This window comes from Lithobates pipiens, unplaced genomic scaffold (genome assembly GCF_037356315.1).
Source record: "Lithobates pipiens isolate NorthernLeopardFrog02 unplaced genomic scaffold, aLitPip1_a1.2 Scaffold_18, whole genome shotgun sequence".
Taxonomy (NCBI): Eukaryota; Metazoa; Chordata; class Amphibia; order Anura; family Ranidae; genus Lithobates; species Lithobates pipiens.
In genome coordinates, this window is record NW_027507758.1 from 481,260,164 (window position 1) to 481,285,578 (window position 25,415).

The 25,415-nt window shown below is 43.7% G+C and overlaps 1 protein-coding gene across 2 annotated transcripts in view; it reads right to left on the reverse strand.

Moving 5' to 3' along the window:
* Positions 1-25,415, reverse strand: part of MYO7B (myosin VIIB) — a 523,403-nt gene that overhangs the window by 127,571 nt on the left and 370,417 nt on the right. For both annotated transcript variants that reach the window (XM_077488413.1, XM_077488412.1), the window contains exons 30-35: positions 24,682-24,909; positions 22,033-22,197; positions 7,982-8,099; positions 7,760-7,886; positions 6,692-6,885; positions 4,826-5,007 (exon numbers count right to left, since the gene is read on the reverse strand). In XM_077488413.1, the coding sequence (XP_077344539.1) occupies positions 4,826-5,007; positions 6,692-6,885; positions 7,760-7,886; positions 7,982-8,099; positions 22,033-22,197; positions 24,682-24,909 (1,014 nt within the window). The remainder of the gene's footprint in view (positions 1-4,825; positions 5,008-6,691; positions 6,886-7,759; positions 7,887-7,981; positions 8,100-22,032; positions 22,198-24,681; positions 24,910-25,415) is intronic.

Here is a 25,415-nt window from a genome sequence, read left to right on the forward strand (position 1 = left end):
ATAAATGACACTGGCAGGGAAGGGATTAACACTAGTGGGTGATCAAGGGGTTAAGTGTGTCTTAGGGAGGTACTTTCTAACTGTGGGAGGAGTGGACTGACTGGGAGTACAGAGAGATTGCTGTTCCTGATCACTAGGAACAGACAACAACACTGTACTCCCCTGGCAGAACAGGGATCTGCTTTGTTTACAGTGTCAGATCCCCGTTCTGCCTCTCTGAGGAGTGATCGTGGGTGCCCGGTGGAATCGGCTCCCCTGCTGTGCAGTGTGCGCGTACACTCGGCAACAGTATTTTTTGCACAAAATGACGTACAGGTAAATTATTTTGTGCAATAGGGCCGCCCTGCCACCGTATATATGCGATCCTTAAGTGGCTAAAGTAATGGTGATTCTTTTCTATACCCACTGTATATATGAATATAGTTTTCATTTTGTTGTTTGATTGTTTTTATGTGTTTGAGTGGCACATTTTGATAAATGCAGCAGCAGTTTTATAACGCTGCACTAATCATTTATTGAATTGTTTCACATTATATTATTTTACAGCACGGAATGATATATATATTTTTTTAATAGCTCAAGTATGGCAGATCAAAGAAAAAGCATCAAGAAAATGCAGGTCAGCCATTCCCTCCTCAAAAGTGATTGGTTAGAAGGTGTCTGCAATATGCCAAAAGGCATAAAAGCTCTTCCTATTCCAACCATAACTAACCAAAATGGTTGATGATCATCTCTTTTGTATAGGCACATATCTTTCTCAAATTAACTCAGACATTTCAACTAATATGTGGAGCAATGGTTGACAACCCCAGTGTTTGTTTGTGCTCATTTGCAGTTCTCTTTTGTTACGGGATGACAGGTTGACAATATTATGGAGGTAAATTATAATTGATTTACTAAATCTTTGCAAGGGAAGATCTTCACCTCATTCACTAAGCTCCAGGGTATTTCATTGCAAAGTGCAACTTCCCTTGCAAAGTGAACAGCCTTTTTGCATTTATTGAATCAACCCCATTGAACATTTATTAATAGACAATAAATAAGAATATATTGGAGTTGATTTACTGAAGACACATAGGCTGTTCACTTTGCAAAGGAATTTGTCAGAAACTCAAACTATTGAAGCCAAAGCATGAGGATAACAGCCAGGTAAAAATCATTTTAAAAACGAGAGGACAGCAGTGGCAGGCTTCATGTTTCTCTCATGTGAGTTTCTTTTTAAACGAACTTAGGCTCCTTTCCCACGGGTTGTCTGATCAGATCCGCCTGAAAAACGGAGGCAGACCCGATCCAACCCTGCATTGTCCTCTATGGAGGGGCAGATGTCAGTGGACACATGTCCGCTAGGGATGGGCGAACGGTTCGGCCCGAGCATAAGTCCGGGCCAAACTTTGGTTGTTCGGATGTTTGATGAACAACGATCATTATGCAATGTTCACGGCAAATTCGAAACCCTGTTAAAATCTATGGGTCACTAACATGAAAAATCAAAAGTGCTCATTTTAAAGACTTACATGTAAGTTATTGTCATTAAAAGTGTTTGGGGACCTGGGTCCCCACAACGACCAGGCAAGGGTCAACATGGGGACAAGGTCCTTTGGGGGTGACTCCAAAGCATCCCCCCCATGTTGAGGGCATGTGGCCTGGTACAGTTCAGGAGGGGGGCGCTCTCTCATCCCCCCTCTTTTCCTTCGGCCTGCCAGGTTGCATGCTCGGATAAGGGTCTGGTATGGATTTTGGGGGGGCCCCTACGCCATTTAAAAAAAAAATTGGTTCAGGGTTCCCATTAATATTCATATAATGGACTGGGGGGACGGGACCCTTGCCATTTGTTTCAATTAGTTTTATCTATATTGCCGAGACCCGACAATTCATTACAGCTGCGATCACTTTTAAATTACTTTTTTTCCTTTAGAAATGTAATTTTTCTGTGGTACTGTTCTAAACATGGGAAAACAGAGCCACTTTACAGGCATACTATAGACAACCTCCAGGCACGATATTTAAAGGAATATTTCATTTTTATTGTTTTACTTTAAGCATTATAAAAATCATTGCTCCCGAAAAACGTCAGTTTTTAAAACTTTTTTTTTTGCATTGATACATGTCCCCTGGGGCAGGACCCGGGTCCCCAAACACTTTTTATGACAATAACTTGCATATAAGCCTTTAAAATGTGCACTTTTGATTTTTCATGTTCGTGTCCCAGAGACTTTAATGGTGCTCATGTGTTCGTCAAATTTTTTTGCCTGTTCACAAGTTCTCATCCTTAGTGTCCGCTGATACTTGCTGCCATCCGATCTGATCCTGTCTGCCAAATCAAGATGGATAGTGGTCCTGTTTTCCATAATTCCAACTGATCAGAGGGATTCGGATGTAAACAGACAGACAGGTTTCGGCTCTGATGAAGGGGTTACCTTCAAAACGCGTTAGCATAAAGGATCCTAGTGAGGTCCCTTTGCACTCTGGAGTGTGCTTAGTCCAGGACTACTGGGTCATAGATGAGTAGCTTGATGAAGGATTTTAATTCACAAATTTGTGAGTATTATTCTTGTTGATCATAAAGAAATGCTGTGGGATATGCACTAGGCTGGTGCTCCCTCTTTTGTTTGTTTTTCGTTATACACCAAGTTCTGCACAACACAGAATTATGTGACACGATGTTGTAGTTCTATCTAAAAAAAAAAAAAAAACTTTCAAGCTCAGCAAAACTGACTGCACTTGCTTTTTGAACAACAAAGATGAAGGGATTTTCTGACAATTGCAGTGTTTCTTAGACACTACTAGTAGTTTACTGTCTAACTTTATTTGTTGGCTGAAGCTGCTCTTTCTGAATGTATCACTAAGTAAACACAATTCTACACATACACAGAGGTGTAACTAGCATCTTCAGGGCCCAGGTGCAAGAAACCATGAAGGGCCCCCACCAGGGACGTTGCTGGGTCTACAAAAGATCTCGGGGCTAGAGCCCATAGCAGCAAAGAAAAGAAAGTCATACACTTGGGCGGGCATACACATGTATATTAGAGATTATATATATATATATATATATATATATATATATATATATATATATATATATATATATATATAAAATGTCATTACATATCTGAGTACGGGTCCCCCACTTACATCAGGGACCCCAGAGAACTTTCCTACTTACATTAGGGTCCCCAGAGAGCCACCCCTTACATCAGGATCCCCAGAGAGCCTCCCCCTACATCAGGGTCCCCAGAGAGCCTCCCCTTCCATAAGGGGCCCCCAGAGAGCCCCCTTACATCAAGGTCCCCAGAGAGCCTCCCCCTACATTAGGGTCCCCAGAGAGCCTCCCCCTACATCGAGGTCCCCAGAGAGCCTCCTCCTACATCGAGGTCCCCAGAGAGCCTCCCCCTACATTAGGGTCCCCAAAGAGCCTCCCCTTCCATCAGAGTCTCCAGAGAGCCTCCCCTTCCATAAGGGGTCCCCAGAGAGCCTCCCCTTCCATAAGGGGTCCCCAGAGAGCCTCCCCTTCCATAAGGGTCCTCAGAGAGCCCCCTTACATCAAGGTCCCCAGAGAGCCTCCCCCCACATTAGGGTCCCCAGAGAGCCCCCTCCTTACATAAGGTTCCCCAGAGAGCCTCCCTTACATCAGGGTCCCCAGGGAGCCTCCCTTACATCAGGGTCCCCAGAGAGCCCCCCTTACATCAGAGTCCCCAGAGAGCCCCCTCCTTACATCAGAGTCCCCAGAGAGCCCCCTCCTTACATCAGAGTCCCCAGAGAGCCCCCTCCTTACATCAGAGTCCCCAGAGAGCCCCCTCCTTACATCAGGGTCCCCAGAGAGCCCCCTCCTTACATCAGGGTCCCCAGAGAGCCCCCTCCTTACATCCGGGTCCCCAGAGAGCCCCCTCCTTACATCAGGGTCCCCAGAGAGCCCCCCCTTACATCAGAGTCCCCAAGGAGCCCACCCTTACATCAGAGTCCCCAGAGAGCCCCCTCCTTACATAAGGGTCCCCAGAGAGCCCCATCCTTACATTAGTCTCCCCAGAGGGCCCCCCTTTACATCAGGGTACCCAGACAGCTGACCCCCCCTTCCAGAGGTTTCCCTGTACCTGGCTGGTGGAGGTGGGAGGCGGCGATCGGCAACTCTATGGTGTCCATAGGCAGGGGGATCTCCCTGGAGCTTGTAGTTCTTCTCCCGAGTGTATACAGTGGAGAAGAGAGGGGCCTCTGACCAGGGAATGTATCAGAAACAGTGTACAAGCAGCGTAACTCACTGAAAGTGAAACTGATACATTCCAGGGTCAGAGGCCCCTCCCCTTTCCTCTCCACTGTATACACTGACACTCGGGAAGAGAGAACTACAAGCCCCAGGCAGATCCTGCCGCTCACAGGCACCATAGAGCTGCCGATCGCCGCTTTCCACCTCCCCCCAGTGCTTTCTAAAGTGCCAGCCAGAGGTGCAGGGGAAATGCCAGGTCTTGGGCCCCCCCACAGCGGCAGAACGGCAGGGCCCAGTCGCAAGTGCGACTGCAGCGACCCCTATAGTTCCGCTGCTGCACATACACATATTCACTGCAAATTGAAGACAATTCCTGTATGTATGAACAATTTTGTATTCCTAATGTAGTACAGAATTTTATTAAGCCCTATTTAGGTTATTCAATAGTACAACTAAAACACAAAGAAAAGTTACCAACACTACTACCCAGAATTTATCTTTCACTGATCTGATTTCATCAAGAAATCTGTCTGAATTATATTTGCTACTAAACATCATCAGCTGCCCGCACCACTTTTGTTAATAAGCCGGTTTGTTTCAAAGTTAAAAAGTTGTACAGAAGCTTACAATTATCTCAGGGGTGGGTTTACTAAGGATTGGTACAATATGGATGGCATCCAGAGGCACAGCCCCGCTATTGCCAGTCCTCTCATTCTTGGCAAAGATCCAGTTGGGCCCTGATTGGAACTCTGGACTCTTGTTAAGCAGCAGAAGGTCTCCACTCTGAAAACTTAAAAGCTCAGGTTCATCTAGGGAAAGAATAATATATCTGTGTTAATATCATAATGATAGTTTGTAAAAATAACAATAATAGAAAAACGCTATCTCTTTAAGCACATTCTGCATCCTCTGTCATCTGAAGTAAATTAAAACCTATGCATGTGTCAGATAAAAAAAAATGATGCTCCAATAGGTAAGATGGTGCATACAGCCAACAAACTAAAATCTGGCAATAGCAAAAAATAAATAAAAAAAATCTGCCAATAGCAATCTTACCTTGCGTGTGTTTACATAGAGTCTCAAAGAAAGCCTCATTTAAAACATTTGATAAGACAAGAAGCAACTGCTGTAACCTTTAGCAAGAGATCATAATTCATTCTTCATAATGATTACACTAAATGAATGGTTGATGAAGCCCGATAGGTTGGTGGTTTCACTTATCTTACTACAGACCTCATGAAGTTAGCAACAATACAATGCATATACAACGTTTCTCACCGACATGGAAAGCAATAAAATCTGTTTACATGTTGGAAAAAGCAGGTGTCACAAACAAATGTTTTGACAGAGGAGAAATATCATAGGATTGTTTGATGGAAACATTCCTTAAGTGCACATTATTAGAGAAACAATTAATGACTAAAAATTGTGAAGAAATAATGACAGTTGCTACTTTTAATATAAAAAAGTGCATATGGAAAAATACGTAACTGTATTATAAGTCCTCCTACGAAAGGTATGAAACATTCCTACACTCCCATAAAAAAGCCAGGGTGTTTTTGGTTGGCTAGCACACATTACAAGGTTACAGGATTCCTAATGTGGTTGAACTGCTACATCTTTTTCAAAGTGGCGTATATTGTTGCATAGCCGTAGAAGTAATTCCAATTATTTATTGATATAAAATCTCTTTAGGATGCAGAAAAGAACTGTACTTTCCAAAGTGCTTTACTTCAAAAGTTGTAAGTTAAAAGCCCCTTAGATTCTATATAAAGCCCAAAGCTATGTGTGGCTTTGGATGGAATAGGGAAGGATTAGAACCCCTGTTCAGTCTTTATTGCTGTCTGTGTCCCCACAGGAGAGATTTGTTCTCTCTATTTGTCCTGGTGACCATTATCACTGGGACTTAATTAAGGAGAAAGTCCAGAGTTGTAAAGTATAGCTGAAAAGGAATATAGAATAATCACCCAGTGGAAACACCTGTTTCAGTGACACCTATTGAGTTCCCTCACACAGAGAAATTCTACATCCAGTAAAGGAAATTAGGGGAGGTCTCTCCAATGGGACTAAAGTGCCAAGAAAAAAAAACAGCAAAGGTTTTATGCATATCCTACTTTGTCTAAAATGGAACAGAAGTTTTGGCTTTAGATACATTTTAATGTTAGGGCCGGTGCACACAGCGATGCGCGGCGAGGCGTCTCCGACTTGCCTCGCCGCGACTTGCACGGACCTCAGCGGCGACTTGCAGAGGACTTCTGTATAGAAGTCAATGCAAGTCGCCCCCGAAGTCGCCCCAAAGTAGTACAGGAACCTTTTTTCTGAGTCGGAGCGACTCGAGTCGCTCCTCTCAGAACGGTTCCATTGTACAGAATGGGGGCGACTTGCGGGAGCGAGGCGAGGCGAGCCGTGTCGCCTCGCCTCGCGCCGCAGTGTGAACCGGCCCTAATGTTTGCTGTTTCTAGTGTTTACAAAGCAAGGGACATTAGCTCGTGCCTGTTTTGTTGTTGTACAATGTTGCTGTCCGGGAGCTGTCCTGAAGGGCCACCACATATACAGATCTGGTTTTCAAGCCATCCACAAAGTAAAGAAGCAGCTTAGAGATTTCTTCACTGTTCTGTGTTGTTAGGACAAATTGTTCTCCGCGAACTGTATTTAAAACACAGCACTGACCAAACTGCTTTGCAGCCCTAAAAGAGAATTAGAAAACATATCTTATGATTTTACAATAGTTCTCCACGTAAATAATTAAGTTGTAATGTCTGTTCTCCAAGACGGTTCTGTCTATATTTATCGATTCAATCTATTTTCACTCCTTATTTTTTCCAACATTAAAATAACATTAATAAGGACACAGTAAAATTGATATAGCCAATGAAGACAGCATTTCCAAATCAATGACCTCATATTTCTCTGCCACCATCAATATACCAGTAGCTTAGCTTGCTTTCCTTAACAATTCATCCCCACACAGTTATTACCCTTTGTATCGCCCTTCCCTTTAGACTGTAAGCTTTCACAGGCAGGGCTCTCCTAACCCTCTTTTCTTGAATTGTATTATAAGGGCCCTTTCACATTGGATGCAGTTGAACTACATTTCAACTGCATAGACAGCCCAAAATCAAGGGAATCCTATGGGCAAAGTTCACATCATTACAGTGCAGTTAAAAAAAAGTAGAGAATGCTGCAATTTTCTGCACTGCAAATGCAGGGAATGAGCTAAAAACGCACTGTAAATGCACTGCCAGCAACCCTTTAAGCCAGGAAAGCCAAGCCCAAAAACTTATAGCAAAATGCACTGCAAATGCAGTACTAAACACAGTTCAAAACGCATTCAAGTGTACCTCAAGTGCACATCAAGCACGCTTTAAATGCATGTAGACATGCAGTCAAGATCGCACAGCTACAGTATGTGCAGTTTCTGGTGTGAATGGGCCCTTACTCTACTATCCCCCTTTATTTCACCCAAGTGCTGCACAAACTGTTGACGCTATATAAATCCTGTATAATAATAAAATTCTAAAACAAAATCACAGGGTATATCACTACTCAGGCTGAATTCACCTCTTAGTATGTATGCCAATTAATTCAGGAAAAGAAAGATCCAGTAGTTTCTTTTCGGTTTCATCTAGAAAACTAACCCCCTTCCAGTTTATTGCAACAATAAAATGGTTCTTGTTGATACTAGGGCCTGCAAAAGAAGTGGGAGATAGTTGAGATGAATAAACATGACAAAGCAAACAACAGGTATAATGAAAGACTGGCTATAGTAGAGGTCTATCTTACCAGAAAACTTGGATGCTTCAAAGAACTTTGAAAACAACAGTGGCCACTGCAGCCATGAGTAATCCACCACCATCTCCTTTACTTCTGGTACTGGAGTCTTACTTGTCACATACTGAGCCTTTAACACATAAACGTAAATTGAAAGACCACCTAATACTTGCTACAGTATGTTAGGTTTGTAAAAAGTCAGCAACTATTCCTCTAAAGGCCCGTACACACGATCAGACTTTTTGACAACAAACATGGAAATTAGCTGTTTTGGAGCAACATCCGACCGCGTGTACGCTCCATTGGACAAACTTTTTTAGTTTTCATCGGACTTTTGTTGGCAGTGCGAACGGACAAACTTTTTGACAACATAAGTCCGATGGAGCAAAGTCTGATCGTGTGTACACAAAACCATCAGACTTTTGTACAAAGTACAAACACGCATGCTCAGAACCGATGCAAAAGATCAGACAACAATACAGAAGTTGACCAAAGGTGACGCTGGAGTAATTGAATGTCCTCTTTTGAAGTGTCGTCAGTACGTTGAAACGTCACTACATTCGTGTTTGTTGCCTAAAAAGTCAGATCGTGTGTATGCAATACAAACTTACGGCCAACGCTCTGTGTACAAAAGTCCATGGGAAAGTTTGTAAAGTCTGATCGTGTGTATGGTGCTTTAGAAAGTATTTTCATGTAGTGCTCCAGCTACTTCCAATTATCTCAGAGGCATAAAGGCCCATACACACGATCAGACTTTTCGACCACAAACATGCAAATTAGCTGTTTTGGAGCAACATCCGACTGTGTGTATGCTCCATCTGACAAACTTTTTTGGTTTTCATCGGACTTTTGTTGGCTGTGCAAACGGACAAACTTTCTGGCAACAAAAGTCCGATGGAGCAAAGTCTGATCGTGTGTACAGAAAACCATAGGACTTTTGTACAAAGTACAAACAGGCATGCTCAGAACCAATGCAAAAGATCAGACAACAATACAGAAGTTGACCAAAGGTGGCGGTAAAGAGCAGAAAAACCACATGATTTGGTGAAAGTTGGCTGAAAAAGTCCTGCTGTGTGTATGCAATACAAGTTCAGGGCCGACGCCCTTTGTACAAAAATCCAAGGGAAAGTTTGTACACAGTCCTATAGGCTTAAGGCAGGAAAGCCTGTGTGGGAGCTGAACAAGGGGTTACACAGGCATAGCATAAGCTCCACTCTAGCTAAACGTTTTTGTTTTGAATAGAATAGGAACTTTTGATTATTATGTGTGTACCTGTATAAGTATGAGTTCTTCTCGCTTTTTTTCTCAGAAAATATGTGCAGGAACTTAACCATGACCCCCCCCCCCCCATACACACACACACCCTCCAAACCCCATCAAATAGTGGGCGTGGTCAAATGTGACTAACATTGGAAGAGTCTTGAAGATAAATACCAGGAGTGCATTACATACAGAGTGCAGAGTTTGAGGGGGTTTGCAAATAGAGTGCAAAGTTCAGGGGTACACTATGTACATATTGAAGAGTTCAGGGGTGCACTGCATACAGAGTGCACAGTTCAGGGGTGCACTACACACAGAGTGCAGAGTTGAGCCTTCTTCCACAGCTGCTTACCTCTGCATCCCCTTTTCTTCGTTTCACTTTCAACCCTCATCAGCTCTGACCTCTGCATGCAACACCCCTCTCCACAGCCCCATCTTCTCCCCACCCACCTTAAAAGCTTTGCCATCTTCTAAATGTCTTACTTGTGTTGCTGTGTTAAGATGAAGCACTCAGCCAGCTCTAGTACCTCCCCGCACACTCTAAGTGGCTTTGCCTCTCTCATTGCAGGCAGATCATTCAGTGGGGGGGGGGGGGGGGGTTGGGATCTGCACTGCACCCCAGACACCTGCATCTATCTTGTCCCCCTCCTGCACTCAGAGGGGGTCGCTCAGGAGATCAGATCTGTGTGAGCTGTTGGGAGGCAGGCTGTCACATGTAAAAACAGAAGCCATGTAACGGTTATCTTTTTGATAGAAGTCAGACAAAACAGGAAGTGTAGAGAGATATCCCAAATAAAAGCACATTTTATAGTACAATGAGAATTGGTTTAGAATCTCTGTCAAGACTTTATTGCTGTTCCCATAAAGTTTTCCCCTGTCCAGATGTGTCCATGTGTCAGACAGTACAAAAAGGTGAAAAAAATTGTTATAATGAATAAATATAGCATGAAAAATCTCTCAGACGTTCTAACCTTTCGCTACTTTATTTGAAGCAAACTTATACCTAAAACAAATATGCAAAGTTTACGTTACTATAATAAAAAAAGATGAGTGATTGGAATAGAGAAATAGGGAGGAAAGTCGACAGAATATAATTAAGCATTAAAGCATCTTTCATATAAAGCCTCATACACACGATCGGACTTTAAACAAACTTTCCAGTGGATTTCTGTACAAAGGGCGTTGGTCGTGAACTTGTTAAGCATACACATGATCTGACTTTTTCAGCCAACTTTCACCAAATCACGTGGTTTTTCTGCTCTTTACCGCCACCTTTGGTCAACTTCTGTATTGTTGTGTTTGTAAAGTCCGATGGTTTTCTGTACATATAATCAGACTTTGCTCCATTAGACTTATGTTGTCGAAAAGTTTGTCTGTTTGCACAGCCAACATTTGTTCGATGAAAACCGAAAAAGTTTGTCTGATGGAGCGTACACGCAGTCGTATGTTGCCTTAAAACAGCTAATTTGCATGTTTGTTCTCAAAAAGTCCAATCATGTGTATGGGCCTTAAAGATGTGACAGCTGCAGATGTATAACAGCTTAGGACAGAAGAATTGACTGCAGAAGTGGACTATATCTTGAGATAAAGGTGGGTCTTCTAGACTTTGGGTATGGACACCAAAATTGTAAAATTGTCTGTCAAACCTCTGGGCACTCATTTTGCCTGGCTTAACCTTTTGCTAGTTCATCATATAAATGGAGTTGCTGGTTCTAATGGTTGCATTGTTTAAGCAAAAACTAGCTGATCTCTGTGGGAGACCAGGGGCTTCTTTGTATCCTATTTTTTCCCATATTGCTTTAGCAAAGAAGGTATGACATAGCCATCTGTATACAACCACATCTCTATTAAAGACTTAGTAGTATTCTTTGTTTAATAGTAATACTTGCCTGAGGTCCATTATTTGAACTTGTATTCTGATTATCTGCAGCTTGTAAAAACATTGAGTTGTTGTGTTGTATGATTCTGTGATTGTGTTGTGTGGGTCTGTGATACATGGTGTATGATGTTGAAAGTGATTGACACACAGCTGGGTCAAACTCCTTCGGAAAGGTGTTAGTGCGGTGTAACACTTCACCCAGAAGGGGGCATCAGGAACAGGGGGTGTCAGGGACGTGGATAAACTCCTTTGTTAAAGGTGATGGTGCGGTGTAGCACGTCATCCAGAAGGGGGTGTCAGGGACACAGGTAGCATGGCTGTGTGGTTGTTATAATTCAAGCATACACATCTATCACAATTCATGCAAATGTCATGTTATAATTGTGTTTGTGGATTGATGTTCAGCATTTTTGAATATTAACTACTGTACTTCTTATCTGTCTGTTGAATGTCTTGTTGAGGGAAGTGAGTGGTCACACACTACCCGACCCGTATTCTGGGGCCATCTCGGACAGGCAGAACCGTGACTAACTCTACGTTTTGGGAAGATGCATCAGGGGCAACCCAGGTGGCAGTCGAGCATTGTAGACAAAACCTCTCTTTGTCTTACTATCTGTTTTGTCCTCGTTAACTTGAGATTGTGATATAGTCTGAACCGGTACCAGATGATGAATAGAGGAATTAACAGACCCTTTCAGAATCCAAAGTAACCTCCTGACCCGTCTAAAATCCTGAGTAGACTCATCAAGACAGAAAATAATGGGGCAGAAATTGGTTAAGCCAGAGAAAGGGAAACTTGCATGTGGCTTAGTCATGGAGAGAGAGAGGGGGGAATTATGTTAAAAAAGCAAAAAAATTATTTTGCGAAGATTTGTGGCATCACCATTCCTCCAGGGGTATTTCAGCCAGAGGAATGGCAGAAAATATAGGATTTTTTTTGAAAGTATGATGATGAAGCTATAGTTATAAGCCTGTCAAAATTTTTATAATGCATATCACTGATGGGTCTAGCAAAATAGAATTTTATCAGGCAATGCATATGTTTGAGAAGTATCACAGAGTTAAAAGAAAAATAAACCTGAAGAATCATATTGGAGCATGACAGAAGCATTCTGCAGTTATGCTCCTCAACCCCACCCTTGTGCTTCACTGCAGGGAGTGAGGTGGCCCCTCCCTTCAGATTCCCGTATGAGAGACTGTCTGTAGGGATGTTAACTGTTGACAGGCTGTGAGATTATTGGTATAATATGTGATGTTTGCATGTGTGGGATATACAGGACCAGGTTGATTTAGTTATTATTGTAGCAGGCTAGAATATTAAATGAATTGTGCAAGTTGGGAAAAACAGTAGTTGGACAAGGAAACAGTACAAAAGAGAAGATATGTTTAGAATGGATGTTATGAAGAAATATGCAAATTTTAATGAAAGAAAAGGCTGAGAATGTTTTGATTACTTTAAATGTGGCAAAGACCACTCACAGGAAACAATTAATAGAAGAGATGGAGAGGAAGTTGCTGAGTAATATGCAGTGGAAAAAACCCTACTTAGCAGCATGGATACTTAGCAGCATGGATTGATCTAGTCAGTTTATGTGAGTTTATGTGAAATTAAAGCTGGAGATGCTTACTGGCACATCATGGAGAAAAGTCTCCGTGATGCAAGGATTGTCGATGACAATACATTTCATTCTGGTGTGAAATTCTGTGAGTAGCTGCGCGAGTGGACAAGGGGCAGACTGGCTGATCAAGCTTCAGGTATCCAAGATGTTACTCAAGACAAAACGGAGTCAGTAGAAAAGTTTTACACCAGACTGTCACAAGTTTTTTTCAGATTTGAGATTCATAAGCCATAATATGGCACACAGCTATATGCTGTCTTCAGCCTTCTTGGCAGGCCTCAAGGAGTCAATCTGAAAAGGCCTCACCATGGCCCGACCGGAGTACCGTGTGCAGTAGCAACAATATCAAAATCCTGGATGTCACACCCGGGTCCGACGGTCTTCCCCTTGAATTTTACACCCCACACGCGGAAACTATGGTCCCTAAACTCCATGAATTATATTTATACATATACGAGTCTGAGTCCTTGCCCCCTTCCATGAGCGAAGCCAATATTGTACTTATTCCCAAACCAGGCAAAAATCCAGAGCTCCTTGAGTCCTACCGCCCAATTTCCTTGTTACAATTATATATCAAGATCCTGGCCAAGGCTCTTTCGATATGCTTGAATTCAGTGATTTCCACATTAATACACCCTGACCAAACTGGGTTTATGCCTGCTAAAAATACGGCATATAATCTAAGGAAATGAAAATCCAGGCGCAACATGACCTAACCGGCTCCAGGGCAGTGGTGTCCCTGGACGCCGCTAAAGCATTCGACTCTGTCGAGTGGAGATACTTGTGGAAATGCCTGTCAAGCTTTGGGTTCGGACCGCACTTTATTAAGTGGATCCACCTCCTCTACCAGCACCCTAGTGCCAGGATCTTGGTCAATGGACGGGTCTCGGAGTCATTCCCTCTTTCGAGGGGTATGCGGCAGGGGGGCCCCCTATCCCCACTACTGTACTCCCTGGCTGTAGAGCCCTTGGCAACTGCCATCAGAGCTCACCCAGGAATTAGGGGTCTACAGCGTGGAGACCTGGAGGAGAGGATTAGCCTCTATGCAGACGATATGCTGCTTTACCTCGCCGACACGGGCCCGTCCCTCCAAGCCACTCTTGAGATCATTCAGTCCTTTGGCACATTGGAATAAGTCCCAGATACTCCCCATTGACATTGGACCCCCCACAGCATTGCAGGCCTCCTCCCCGCTCCTCAGAGTGAGCTCCATGAAATACCTAGGCATCGTGATTACCCGCTCCCCAGAAGACTTTATTAAATTAAACATAGAGCCCCTTATCGCACATATGAAAACTAGAATCCAGACGTGGGCCAAATTACCCCTGGGGATAATGGGGAGGATTCATTTAATAAAAATGATTCTGCTCCCTGGATTCTTATATGTCCTGTGGCACGCCCCCAGTTACCTGCTCCTCAGAATTTTTAAATCAATTGAAGCTCTCCTTAACTCCTTTGTTTGGGGCACCAACCGCCATAAGTTGTCATGGCAATCTCTGAAAAACCCCACTGAGATGGGCGGCTCAACTCTCTCACTTTTACCATCTGCATAAACAAGACCGGGACCGTTACCTGACACTCATCTACTCCTCCCGCGGTCGAGGACTTACCCACCCGTTTCAAATTATCCTTAGGGACAGCGTGGGTGGTGGGGGGCTGGGAGATAGGAAGGGACTGCTATACCACCATTTCAGGGTATGGGAGGTAGTGAAACGTAGATTAAATCTCCCATGACCAGACTCCCATACACCTCTTTGGGATAACCCCGCCCTGGCAGAGTTACAGGGGTTACCGGACCAACAGTTATGGCTTCAATGGGGGGTGCGCTACCTGTCGGATGTTTATCAAGAGGGCATATTAAAAACATTTCAACAATTAAAGGAGGGGTTTGATCTCCCCAACTTTATGCACTTCCGCTACCTCCAGCTCCGCCACGCACTACAGACACAGTTTGGCGTGGACTCCCCCAGTGTTGACTGCCTAGACATGGTCAATATCTTTTTAGGGTAGGACCACCGCAAGCTAACCTCAACACTTTACCATTTACTTCTCAGACCTCAGGCAGCATTGACTGCACACAGGCTGAAGGACCGTTGGTTCAGAGATGTCGGGGAGCTGGAGGAGGACGAGTGGGAAGATGCACTTGGGACCTGTAAAAACGTTTCCACCAGATTATATGACCGCCTGACGCAAATGTACATATTACACAGGGCGTACCTGACACCGACCCGTATAGTAAAATACAAACCTAATTACAACCCCCTCTGCCCCAGATGTAATAGTCCCCTTAGCACATTTTTTCATATTCTTTGGTTATGCCCAATAATTCAGGACTACTGGATTCAAATAGTTAGGTTTATTCACGACGAGATGGGATCGCCTCTGACACTATGTCCTAAACAGTGTCTACTGGGAATTTTCCCTGATCCAGATTCGGATAAGTTTCACAAGATATTTCTTCAGGAAACGCTGTATACAGCTAGACTGCTTATTGCAAGACGCTGGCTCCAGGCGATACTCCCCACACTGAATGAGTGGATATCTGCTGTTAATAAGGTCCTTCCTTATAAAAAAGAAATATATGCTCACAGAGGATGCCCGGCCAAGTATGGGAAAATTTGGGACACCTGGTTGAGTACTGCTGCCACTTGCAGTAAGCCGGGGGCAGACTGACATCCGTCTCTCCCCCTCGCATAAAGGTGATATCGTGTACCCATGAAGTGACGCCTTATGACACTGAATGCACCAGCCAATGTTTATGTGTAACCTGATTATGTATGCTAATGCATATAAAGTTCACTGTGTTATTGGCTTCTTATGGTTCCCTATTATAATCTGCTCTGCCGCATTATGTTATGTACTGCTGCTTACTTTTTTGAAATGCATATGCTGTAAACTACCTCTGTTAAATTCAATAAAAGCACCTTCTTACCTGTAAAAATCCTGGACGTCCCACCTCGAAACACCTGGATCTCCTATGCTAGGAATTGGGCAAGCCTGTGTCACTAACCCAAGTCAGGGCAACCTCTTCAAAGAACTCAGGAGGCCCATTAGTGAGGGAGACCCTACCCATTGAGGGACATCCAACCACTTTCCTAAGCGACACAGGTGCAGCCAGAAGCGTAATTAGAGAAGAGGATTTACCTGACCACGGCTACCTTTCCAATATTGACATATGTTGTGTGGGCATAGATGGAACTCCCAGACCAGTTGACCCGCCCCCTACAAGTTGGAAAGTACCCAGACCTTCTTGCTAAATTCGTTGTCTCTTCCACCTGTCCACTCAATCTCTTGGGAGCAGATGTACTGTCCAAACTTCAGGCTTCCATTGTCTTCTCCGAAGATGGATGTGTTACTGTCTCTTCTCCACTGGGTGTTACCTGAGGATGTAGGACACTTAAAGGTGCCACTAGTCATGGTGCAGTTGAAACTTTGAGCTCTGGAAACCCTCTAAAGTTAACCCAATCTGCAGCTATTTCAAAGCATGTCAAGGCCCTCGTGTCAAATGGAGCCCTGATACCCTGTACATCTTCATGCAAAACGCTCAAGCTCTTTGTATCCGAACATCTGGGACATTGCTGCCATACTCAACCAAATCCAGCCGAAACATCTGTCCACTGCCAGACATTTGAGACACCAATGTTCCCTCCTTCAACCGGACAACATTACTCTATTACGTTGTCAAACACTGAACCCTTTTTCCACTTCCCAAGGGGGGAATAGAGGAGGAGGTGAGTACATCCCATGACTGACTCAGTTAATGTGGCTGGAAATCACACATCTCCCCAACGTGAATGAAATACCCCTGCAGAATCCAGACCTAACACGGTTCTACAAGCTGAAGCCTTACCACCGGGGATGTCTGCACAGGAGACAGAGCTGCAAGCACTCACTACAGCATATAAACTGGCAGAGGGAAAAAGAGCCAACATTCATACAGACTCAAGATATGCTTTCAGCTTTGCACATGACTTTGGTGTTATCTGGAAGGCCAGAGGATTCCTGACAGCTGCAGGAACACCTGTGAAACACAGTTCAGCTGTTAAAGACCTGATGGACGCCTTACTTCTCCCAACCCAAGTGGCTATTCTGAAAGTAAAAGCACATGGCAAACTGAACTTGAAGGAAGCCTGAGGCAATTATGTAGCCAATTTAACTGCCAAACAGGCAGCCAGCAGTCCACGAGAAGTGGAAAGTAGAGTGGTAGAAGAAGACCACCTTGTGCTTGGACTACAGACTCTCCCAGTGGACAGAGTTTATCTGAAAGAACTACAAGAAGCAGCAAGTCCGGATAAGAAGGAAAGCTGGAAGCGGAGGGGAGCAACCCTCAAGGATGGACTATTCGAGTGCAACAAGAAACCTTTTTTACCCAGGAATATGTACTCGGCTGTGGTACAATGGGCACATGGAGCTGCCCATCTGTCAAAGACTCTTATGAATTCCCTCAACAACAAATACTATGTAGCTTCAGGAATGACTCCACTGACTAGCAACTTCTGTAAGTCATGCACCATTTGTGAAAAGTGTAAGCTGGGACGCACAGAGAAGACGCCACAGAAACACCTGGCAAAGCCCTTGTACCCTTTCCAGCGGATAAAAATTGACCACATCCAAATGCCAAAGAGTGGACATTTGATTACACCTTAGTAGTTTCACACAGCCTACCACCCCCAAGGTAGAAAGAATCATTAACACATTAAAGACCGAATGTTAAAAATGGCCCAAGAGACTGGTATGCCCATTGCCCTGTTCATCATCAGATACACACCAAGGAGAGAACACTCCCTATCCCCTTATGAGGTTTTGTTTGGTTTAGCCCCTGGACTTGGTTGTTATTTTCCACAACAGTTATAACTGCAGTCTGATGTGTTGACTAACTATATAACCACATTATCACGAGAATTAGCTCAAATACGTGCCCAGGTGTTTTATTCCATTCCAGATCCTGAACTAGATACAGCAACACACCAAATACTGCCTGGAAATGGGTGCTGGTAAAGAAATTTGTGAGAAAACATTCTCTTGAACCAACATATGATGGAACCTTCCAGGTCCTGCTGACCACAACCACATCTGTAAAGTTGGCTGGGAAAAACACTTGAATCCACCCCTTCCAGTGTCCCAAGTCTGGAGGACAAAACATTGACTGCACCATGATGTCTATATTGCATATCCTTTTCCTGTTAAATCTGGTGATGGCCCAACAGATGGCTATCACTAAGAGGAGTGCTCCTGAGGGAAGTTTTGACCCACATGTGCATATAGATGCCATAGGGGTCCCAAGGGATGAGTTTAAAGCCCGAGACCAAGTTAAGGTAGGTTTTGAGTCTCTTATTTTCATAATCGCTGTCAACAAAAATGTAGACTGGATACATTACATATATTACAACCAGCAGTGGTTTTTAAATTACACCAGAGATGCCCTACAGGGATTGCTGACCAATTAGCACCCACATCTTACATGACATTTCAGAATAGGATGGCCTTGGACATGATTTTAGCGGAGAAGGGGGCATTTGTAAAATGATAGAAGGTACAGGGACATGCTGTACATACATTTCTGACAACACCGGTCCAAATGGTAAGGTCACCTTGGTTATAAAAAAAGTTTGAAAGCCTATCTGTAGAGCTGAAGAAGAATTCAGGTATAGATCAGCCATGGGACCCGTGGTTTGGGTGGTTGAGTGGTTGGCAGAAGACCTAGGCTGGGATAGGTACTTTAATACTAGTTATTCTGATCTTTCTAGCTATTTCTGTTGTGTTATCCCGTGTGTAAAGAAATTTCTAGGCAAAACAGTTGACCAAGAGACCCCAGTGATGATGCTCCAGGACACAGAAGATGAGGATTATGAAAAGCCCTATGCCCATTACAGTCACTTCCCATATCTACAAATTATAAGATCATTCAGCCATAGGGATAGCATCTGACATCCACGTGCAAAGACTGTGGCAAGGGGGGTGATGGGCCAGCCATCACCCATCTAGCGTACAGCAAGAAAAAAGTTCCAGGGCACATGAGGACAGATGAGTTAGACCACCTACTAGTGACAGATTAGGAAATAGACATTTCAAGGGGGGACTGTTATGGATTGATTAAATTACTATTTCTATTATGTATACATATACATGCTAAATCTCCTTACTCAAAATGCCTCACCCAGAGACCCCCCTCCCATCGAGTGAGTCCAGGAGTCCACAAGCCATCAGCAGAAAACTTGGATGAAATTGGCCAGATGACCCCTTAGATAAGAGTCCTTCAATCTCTGCTTGACAGCATGGAATGCACCTGATGTCAGGAAGATCCTCCTCACGGACGTCCGAACGGCGTAAGTCGCAGGAGATCTTTTGCGCAATTTCGGGAGCGTTACCGCGATCAGCGGTGCGCGCGTGCGCACGGGAGCGCGCACGCGGGTGCGCGCGCGGCCGTTTGACGCAAATTGGCGCCAATAGCGCTATTTAAACTGGATCCATGCTTCACTGCCTTGCTGCCTGATCAACAGCGTTCCCGTGCTTCCTGGTAATCTGTATCTGAACCTGAACCTGCATCCGTATCCTGATCCGTATTGAACCCGGCTTGTTCCCGACTCTGCTGTTTGCTGCCTGCCCCCCGACTTTGGCTTTGTACCCGACTACTCTTCTGGATTCCGTTTCTGTACCTGATCTGCCCGCCTGTGCCTGACCTGGACTGTTACACCATCCGTCAACTGTAAGTTGCTTGTTCACCGCTGTTGTACTACAGGACACCTCCCAGTCTTCCACCATACCCGGCTGTTACTCTCTCTGCGTTTGTAGCCTTCTACCTCTTGCTGCAGACTACTAGACTCTTCCCACTTCCGCAGTATTCCGTTTGCACCTGCATCCGCTGTCGGACTACAGTACCCCTCCGTTGTTCGCTGTTCCCTGCGATCACTTGCATCCCGTTGCTGGACTACAGGAATCCTTCTGCTATCTGCTGAACCCTACCTCACCTTTGCCTGCATTCCGATACTGGACTACAATACACCTCCACCATCAACGGTCTGCTGCTTCCTACACCTACCATCCAGTCAGGCACTTGTGCCCCTCTGTGCTCCTGAGCCCCTGTCATCACTACCAGGGTCTCTTGAGTCAGAGGTCTACGAGTAGCCACTCCCTGCACTCTGGGCTCTGCCTTAAAGGTACGTGACACCTGAGATGATGCTTTTGCAAATAATGAGTCATTCTTTACTATAAAGGAAGCTATGTGCTCAGAGCAATAAAGGAAGCTTTTCACTGAACAGTGTGTGTCAACATACTCCTTCTAAACATGCATGCATGGACATTTGAATTAGACCAGGTGCAGATAACTCGGTCAGACATTTGTCTGGGATCCGAAACACTTTATATATGCATCGTTTTAAAGGCAGCGTCAAATGTCACTTTGACTAGAGTTATTGTGTCCCTAGATATTAATTGAGCCTGAGTAGCATTGCTGCCAGGAATGGAGACTTACATGGTTGTTCTGGGGATAGACCTTGCTATAGGAGAATACTGTAGATGACCACTCAGTAATTCCATAAATCACTTGACACTGAACAGTCCATATTTTCCTAGGAAAACTCAAACCTTGCAGATGAAAAGCATGGTGTAGTGAGAGGGTGCTGAAAGTGGACAGCATGGAGTAGAAGATGTTTTGGGCATTACTATGTAGAAGTTGTATGGCCAGTGTGGGGTCGAAAAGCTGTAAGACCCCTTTCACACTGGGGCATTTTGCAGGCGCTATAGTATTAAGGGCTTTCACACTGGAGTGTTGCGCTGGCAGGGCGTCAGAAAAAGTCCTGCCAGCAGCTTCTTTGAGGCAGAGCTGTCATACCGCTGACAAAACGCCAAGCGGCCCTAAAAATAGAGCCGCTTTACCGCTGATGCCCGGGGTGGCACAATGTGAAAGGGGTCTAAAGGCTGAAACAATTAGGCACCTTTCACACTGGGGTGGGAGCGGCGTCAGCGGTAAAACGGCACTATTTTTAGCGCAGCTTTACCATTGTTTTAGCGGTGCTTTGCAGCCACTAACAGGCCGGTTTTAAGCCCCGCTAGCGGCCGAAAAAGGATTAAACCTGCCCACAAAGCCTCGCTGCAGCAGCACTATGCCAGCGGTATAGCTGCGCTGCCAAGTTGATTTCAATGGGCAGGATCGGTTTAGGAGTGGTGTATACACGGCTCCTTCACCGCTCCAAAAGATGCTGCTAGCAGGACATTTTTTGGGGCCCTGCCAGCACACCACTCCAGTGTGAAAGCCCTCGGGGCTTTCACATTGGAGAGACAGCAGTGGCTGATTAAGGGTGCTTTTCAGGTGCTATTTTTAGCGCTGTAATGCCTGCAAAGTGTGAAAGGGGCCTTAGAGCATAGGTTGGACAGAGTAGGGCAAATGGTGATGTTAGCAAAGTGGAGCTAAAGGTGTTGAGAGCAGAAGATGGAACAAAAAGAGTGTATTAAGTGAACAGAGTGCGATGACAATGACATATACAAAGTGGGTGGAAGGAATATGGAGGGGACACAGTTGGTGGAAGATGGCGTGAGCAGAAAGTTTAGGCAGAGAGTGGTTAGACTAATATTGAGGATGACCTCACAGCAGGGTGTAGCTTTATAAAAGATTGGTACAGAACAGACACAGCAATTGAATGATGGACAGTGGGGTAAACCTGAGGCATAGACAATCGAAGGGCAGCATGACTATGCAGGAAATTACAGTTAAGACTGAAAGCAGATGTCGCAGATAGTCAAAATAAGAATTTGATCCTGGAAAAGTAATAACCCACCCTTTATTCATAGGCTTTTCATGCACTCATTTAAGAATATGTAAACCCAACATTTCATATTCCTGATATGTGCCTGCTGTACCATGTACTTGTATGACAAAGTATACAGTTCTCTTTGTATTGCATCCTTTGTGTGAAATACCCAATGTCCCTGCCAGACCCTCTGCTTTCCTATTAAAAACTGACCATACTGGGCATTTAAGCATGGCGTGGTCAGTTTTCTAGTTGTCCTAGGAACTGAGCATGCTCTCCTCCAATGATCAGACTTGTTCAGAACCCCCTCCCTTGCACAGCCATTAACTGGGAAGACCAGTGTGCTGCTGTTTTGCCTTTAATTTCTATTTTAAAACTGAATGGGTTCTTTTACAAGGTAAGGGTTTACATATACTTTAAGTTTTGTACTCATCTTAAGGTTTTTTGCTTACATACATTTTTAACTTGTTGGACTGTGGGGATAAACATCACTACTAACATATAACTAAATAAACATATATAAATGCTAGTCAAAGCAATTGTTGCCAAGAGTATTACCGTAGCATGCTTTTCTTTCAACAAATTTGCCCAGTGATTGCCTTTAGTGGGCAGTTGCTTTGATGGTATGCAGTCTTTCAGAGCACGTTGTATGAACTCATCCTTCAAAATCACACCATATTTAATATAGTAGTGTTTAGACAACAACTCTGCCATGTCTTCCTCCTGCAAGAGAAATATGAGTATATATACAGTGGAAATATCTTGGCACCATAATTAAGTAACTTCACAATGTAGTAAGCCACAAGAAAAAATACAGACAGGGATTAGATACAAACTAACCACTGACATACTTGCTTTAATGATAACAATGAAGTACGGCACATTCAAAGTTAAGGAGAATATTCAGAACACCTCTCTCTTGCTTAGCAGAGAGAGATGCCAACTGCCCTCCTTCTACACCTCTACACAACCTCCAGCCTCAGAGCTACGGACACCACTGGAGCGGGCGGAGACTGACATATTACTGCTGCCCAGCTTGGAACCAAAGGACTACCCAGCACAGCTGAAGAGAACTAAACTATAACCAAATGCTTGATCACCACTAAAAAAATGTGAGTGTATTTTAAAGATAATTAAAGCAAATTTTTTATTAATTTATTAGGCTTAGAGCGGCACTGCTCTTTTTCTCCTCTTTCTCGTGGACTATATATATGTTTATGGATTTTTTCTGATTTATTTTAGGCACAAAGCACTTTATTATATACATGAATTTCTGTATATGAATTGACACCTGGTCACGGAGCAATTTAATATTATGAATTGATTTAATTGTTTATTTATTGGGTCACAAATAGCACTGAAGAGGTAACATAAGTATTAGCTAAACACTTTATTGGGCATTGCGTATATCAAGTACACATATTTAGTTAAAAGTAGCACCGCATATATTTTGTTTTAGGCAGGGGTGTAGCTATAGAGGGTGCAAGAGTCGCGATCGCCACTCGGCCCTAGGCTGCGGGGGGCCTGTGCGGCTCCCCACTCAGTTTTGTATACACTTGTGTGAGCCGGAGTTGGGGGGCGGAGCTGAGAGGCAGAGCTGGCGGTCCTAGGTACGGAAGACTGTTTGCCTCTTTACACTCTGGATGCAGCTAGCACCAGGCTGTTTAGGAGGGCCAGCGGGGTGGCATATAGGAGAACCGATTTCCTCTGTTCTCCTCCTGTCTCCAGCAGGTCTTTCAATGATTGTAGGAGCAGGATCGGTTCCTTGTAAGCCACAGACAGTGGCTTACAAGGAGCACAGTGTTCCAGGTGTGCTGCCATCACTCTACTCCCTCCCATACTACCCCCCCCCCCCATCATGCTGTCCTCCCACACTGCCCTCCACTGCCTCCCTCCCAGCAAAAACTGTAAAAAAAAAAAAAAACTATAAAAAATAAAATTATAAAATAAAATGGTCAAAAAAAAAAAATACTAACCCCATTCTCTGCCCTACTGACCCCGTCCACTGCCCTATTAACCATGTCCCCTGCCCTACTGACCTTGTCCACTGCCCTACTGACCATGTCCACTGCTCTACTGACAATGTCCACTACCCACGTCCGCTGCTCTACTGACCATGTCCACTGCTCTACTGACCACGTCCATTGTGACCGGGCCCGGGCTTCCACCACTATGGCGAAGCCCAAGACTGAAGGACTACACAACTTGTGAAAGGGATTCACTGTGGGCTGTAAAGAGTCATGGGATCAGTTGGAAGGGCTTTGGGCTTGGAGGGAATGGCTCAGGTCGGGTGCCCTTTATGATTTCTTGCACCAGGGCCCTGAAGGTTCTAGCTACACCTCTGGTTTTAGGTCTAATGTGAATATGCTGTTTGCGCAAAAGCCTCAGCATTGTTAAAATTAATTCTCCTTTATCTCGCCATGGCCCTTTGTGTAGAAAGAAACCTGAAAAATCTGTAAAGGCTTTCCCCATTCATAAACAAATATAATAAACAGCATTGCTGAATACTATCCAGTGGAAAAAGAGTTCACTAAAAAGTGTTCTGTTCCAGTAGTTGATCCTGCTATCTCAGTCTTAAACAAACAGCTCACTATACCAATCGAAGATGTGCTTGCATTCAAAAGTTTTGCAGATACTGTAAGTTTGAGACACTACTAAAGGATATCTTTACACTCACAGGCCCAGTTCTACAATTAGCTGTCTTTTTTTATTTTTTATTTAAAAAAAAAAAAAAAAATATATATATATATATATATATATAATAATTATATTTGCAAGATTTTATTTTACAGAAATCTGCAAGAAGAGATGTTTGCACCCATGCAAGTTTATTTTTATAAACTGAATACTAAATGACTGAAAAAACTGTAAAAACAATGTTCCTCTCAGTCACTTCCTTGCTCTGCCCCATGTTGCGTCATTATGAAGCCATGTGAACAAGTTACAAACCACTTTGTGCATTCTCACTAATGTATAATAAAAGAATACAAAAAATGTTTCAAGGATGTGAGGGATACAGAGCTGGAAATGTATGTACAGATTGAGTCCCCCAGATATATGAAATGTCTCTGAGTGATTCAGACTAACTGCATCCACACAAAAACTGAAATATAATTTTTACTTGGACAAAAAATGCATATATTTCAGTGTTTTAATTCGTACACAATTTGTCTTTGCATGAAATAATAACTGTTTATCAAAGCTCACCTTCTCACAGCGATATTCTCCAAAACACAGGCCACGTATGACCTGGTTATACATTAAGTCTGTGCTAATGGGATCCTCTGAAGAGTTATGCCATGGTGTGAAAATCTCCTTTCGGAAAAACAGTCGCCAAGGTGCGTGTTTCTCTTGTTCGCCCTTGTCTCTGGCTTGCTGTTCACACTGAGAGATACCATCCATCAGGTGCTCTGACCCATTTCCCAGTGACAACACCTGAAACACAGGGAAGGAACACAGTAAGGCCATGTTTTAGACTACTGCATTAAAAACATTCAGGAGGACTAAATATAAACCTCTGTAGTAGATCTGCACGATTAATCATTATAGTATCGAGATCGCGATTAAACTCTCATTACGATCTTAAAACAGCATTTTCCCGATTCTATGCAACAAGTGCAGAGAGTTCTCTGCTCACTTCTGACAGCTGACAAAAAAATCCTGGCAGCCTGCCAAGTTTATCACAACATCGGAGATAGAGAGAAATATTGTCTACTACAAACATCTCAGTGTGGAAATCAAAATGACTCCCACTTGTACATTTGTGCTACATCCCATAAAACAATAACAAAGCACTATACAAAGAAATAAAAACATGGCTGAAAACCACAGAAGTCAATCAAATAATCAATAAAAAAGGCAGAAAATATCAATTCCATTTTATATTCTCTTACTAAATGCTGAAAATTATTTTAACGGTTTGCAATGGTGCTTCCTATGCT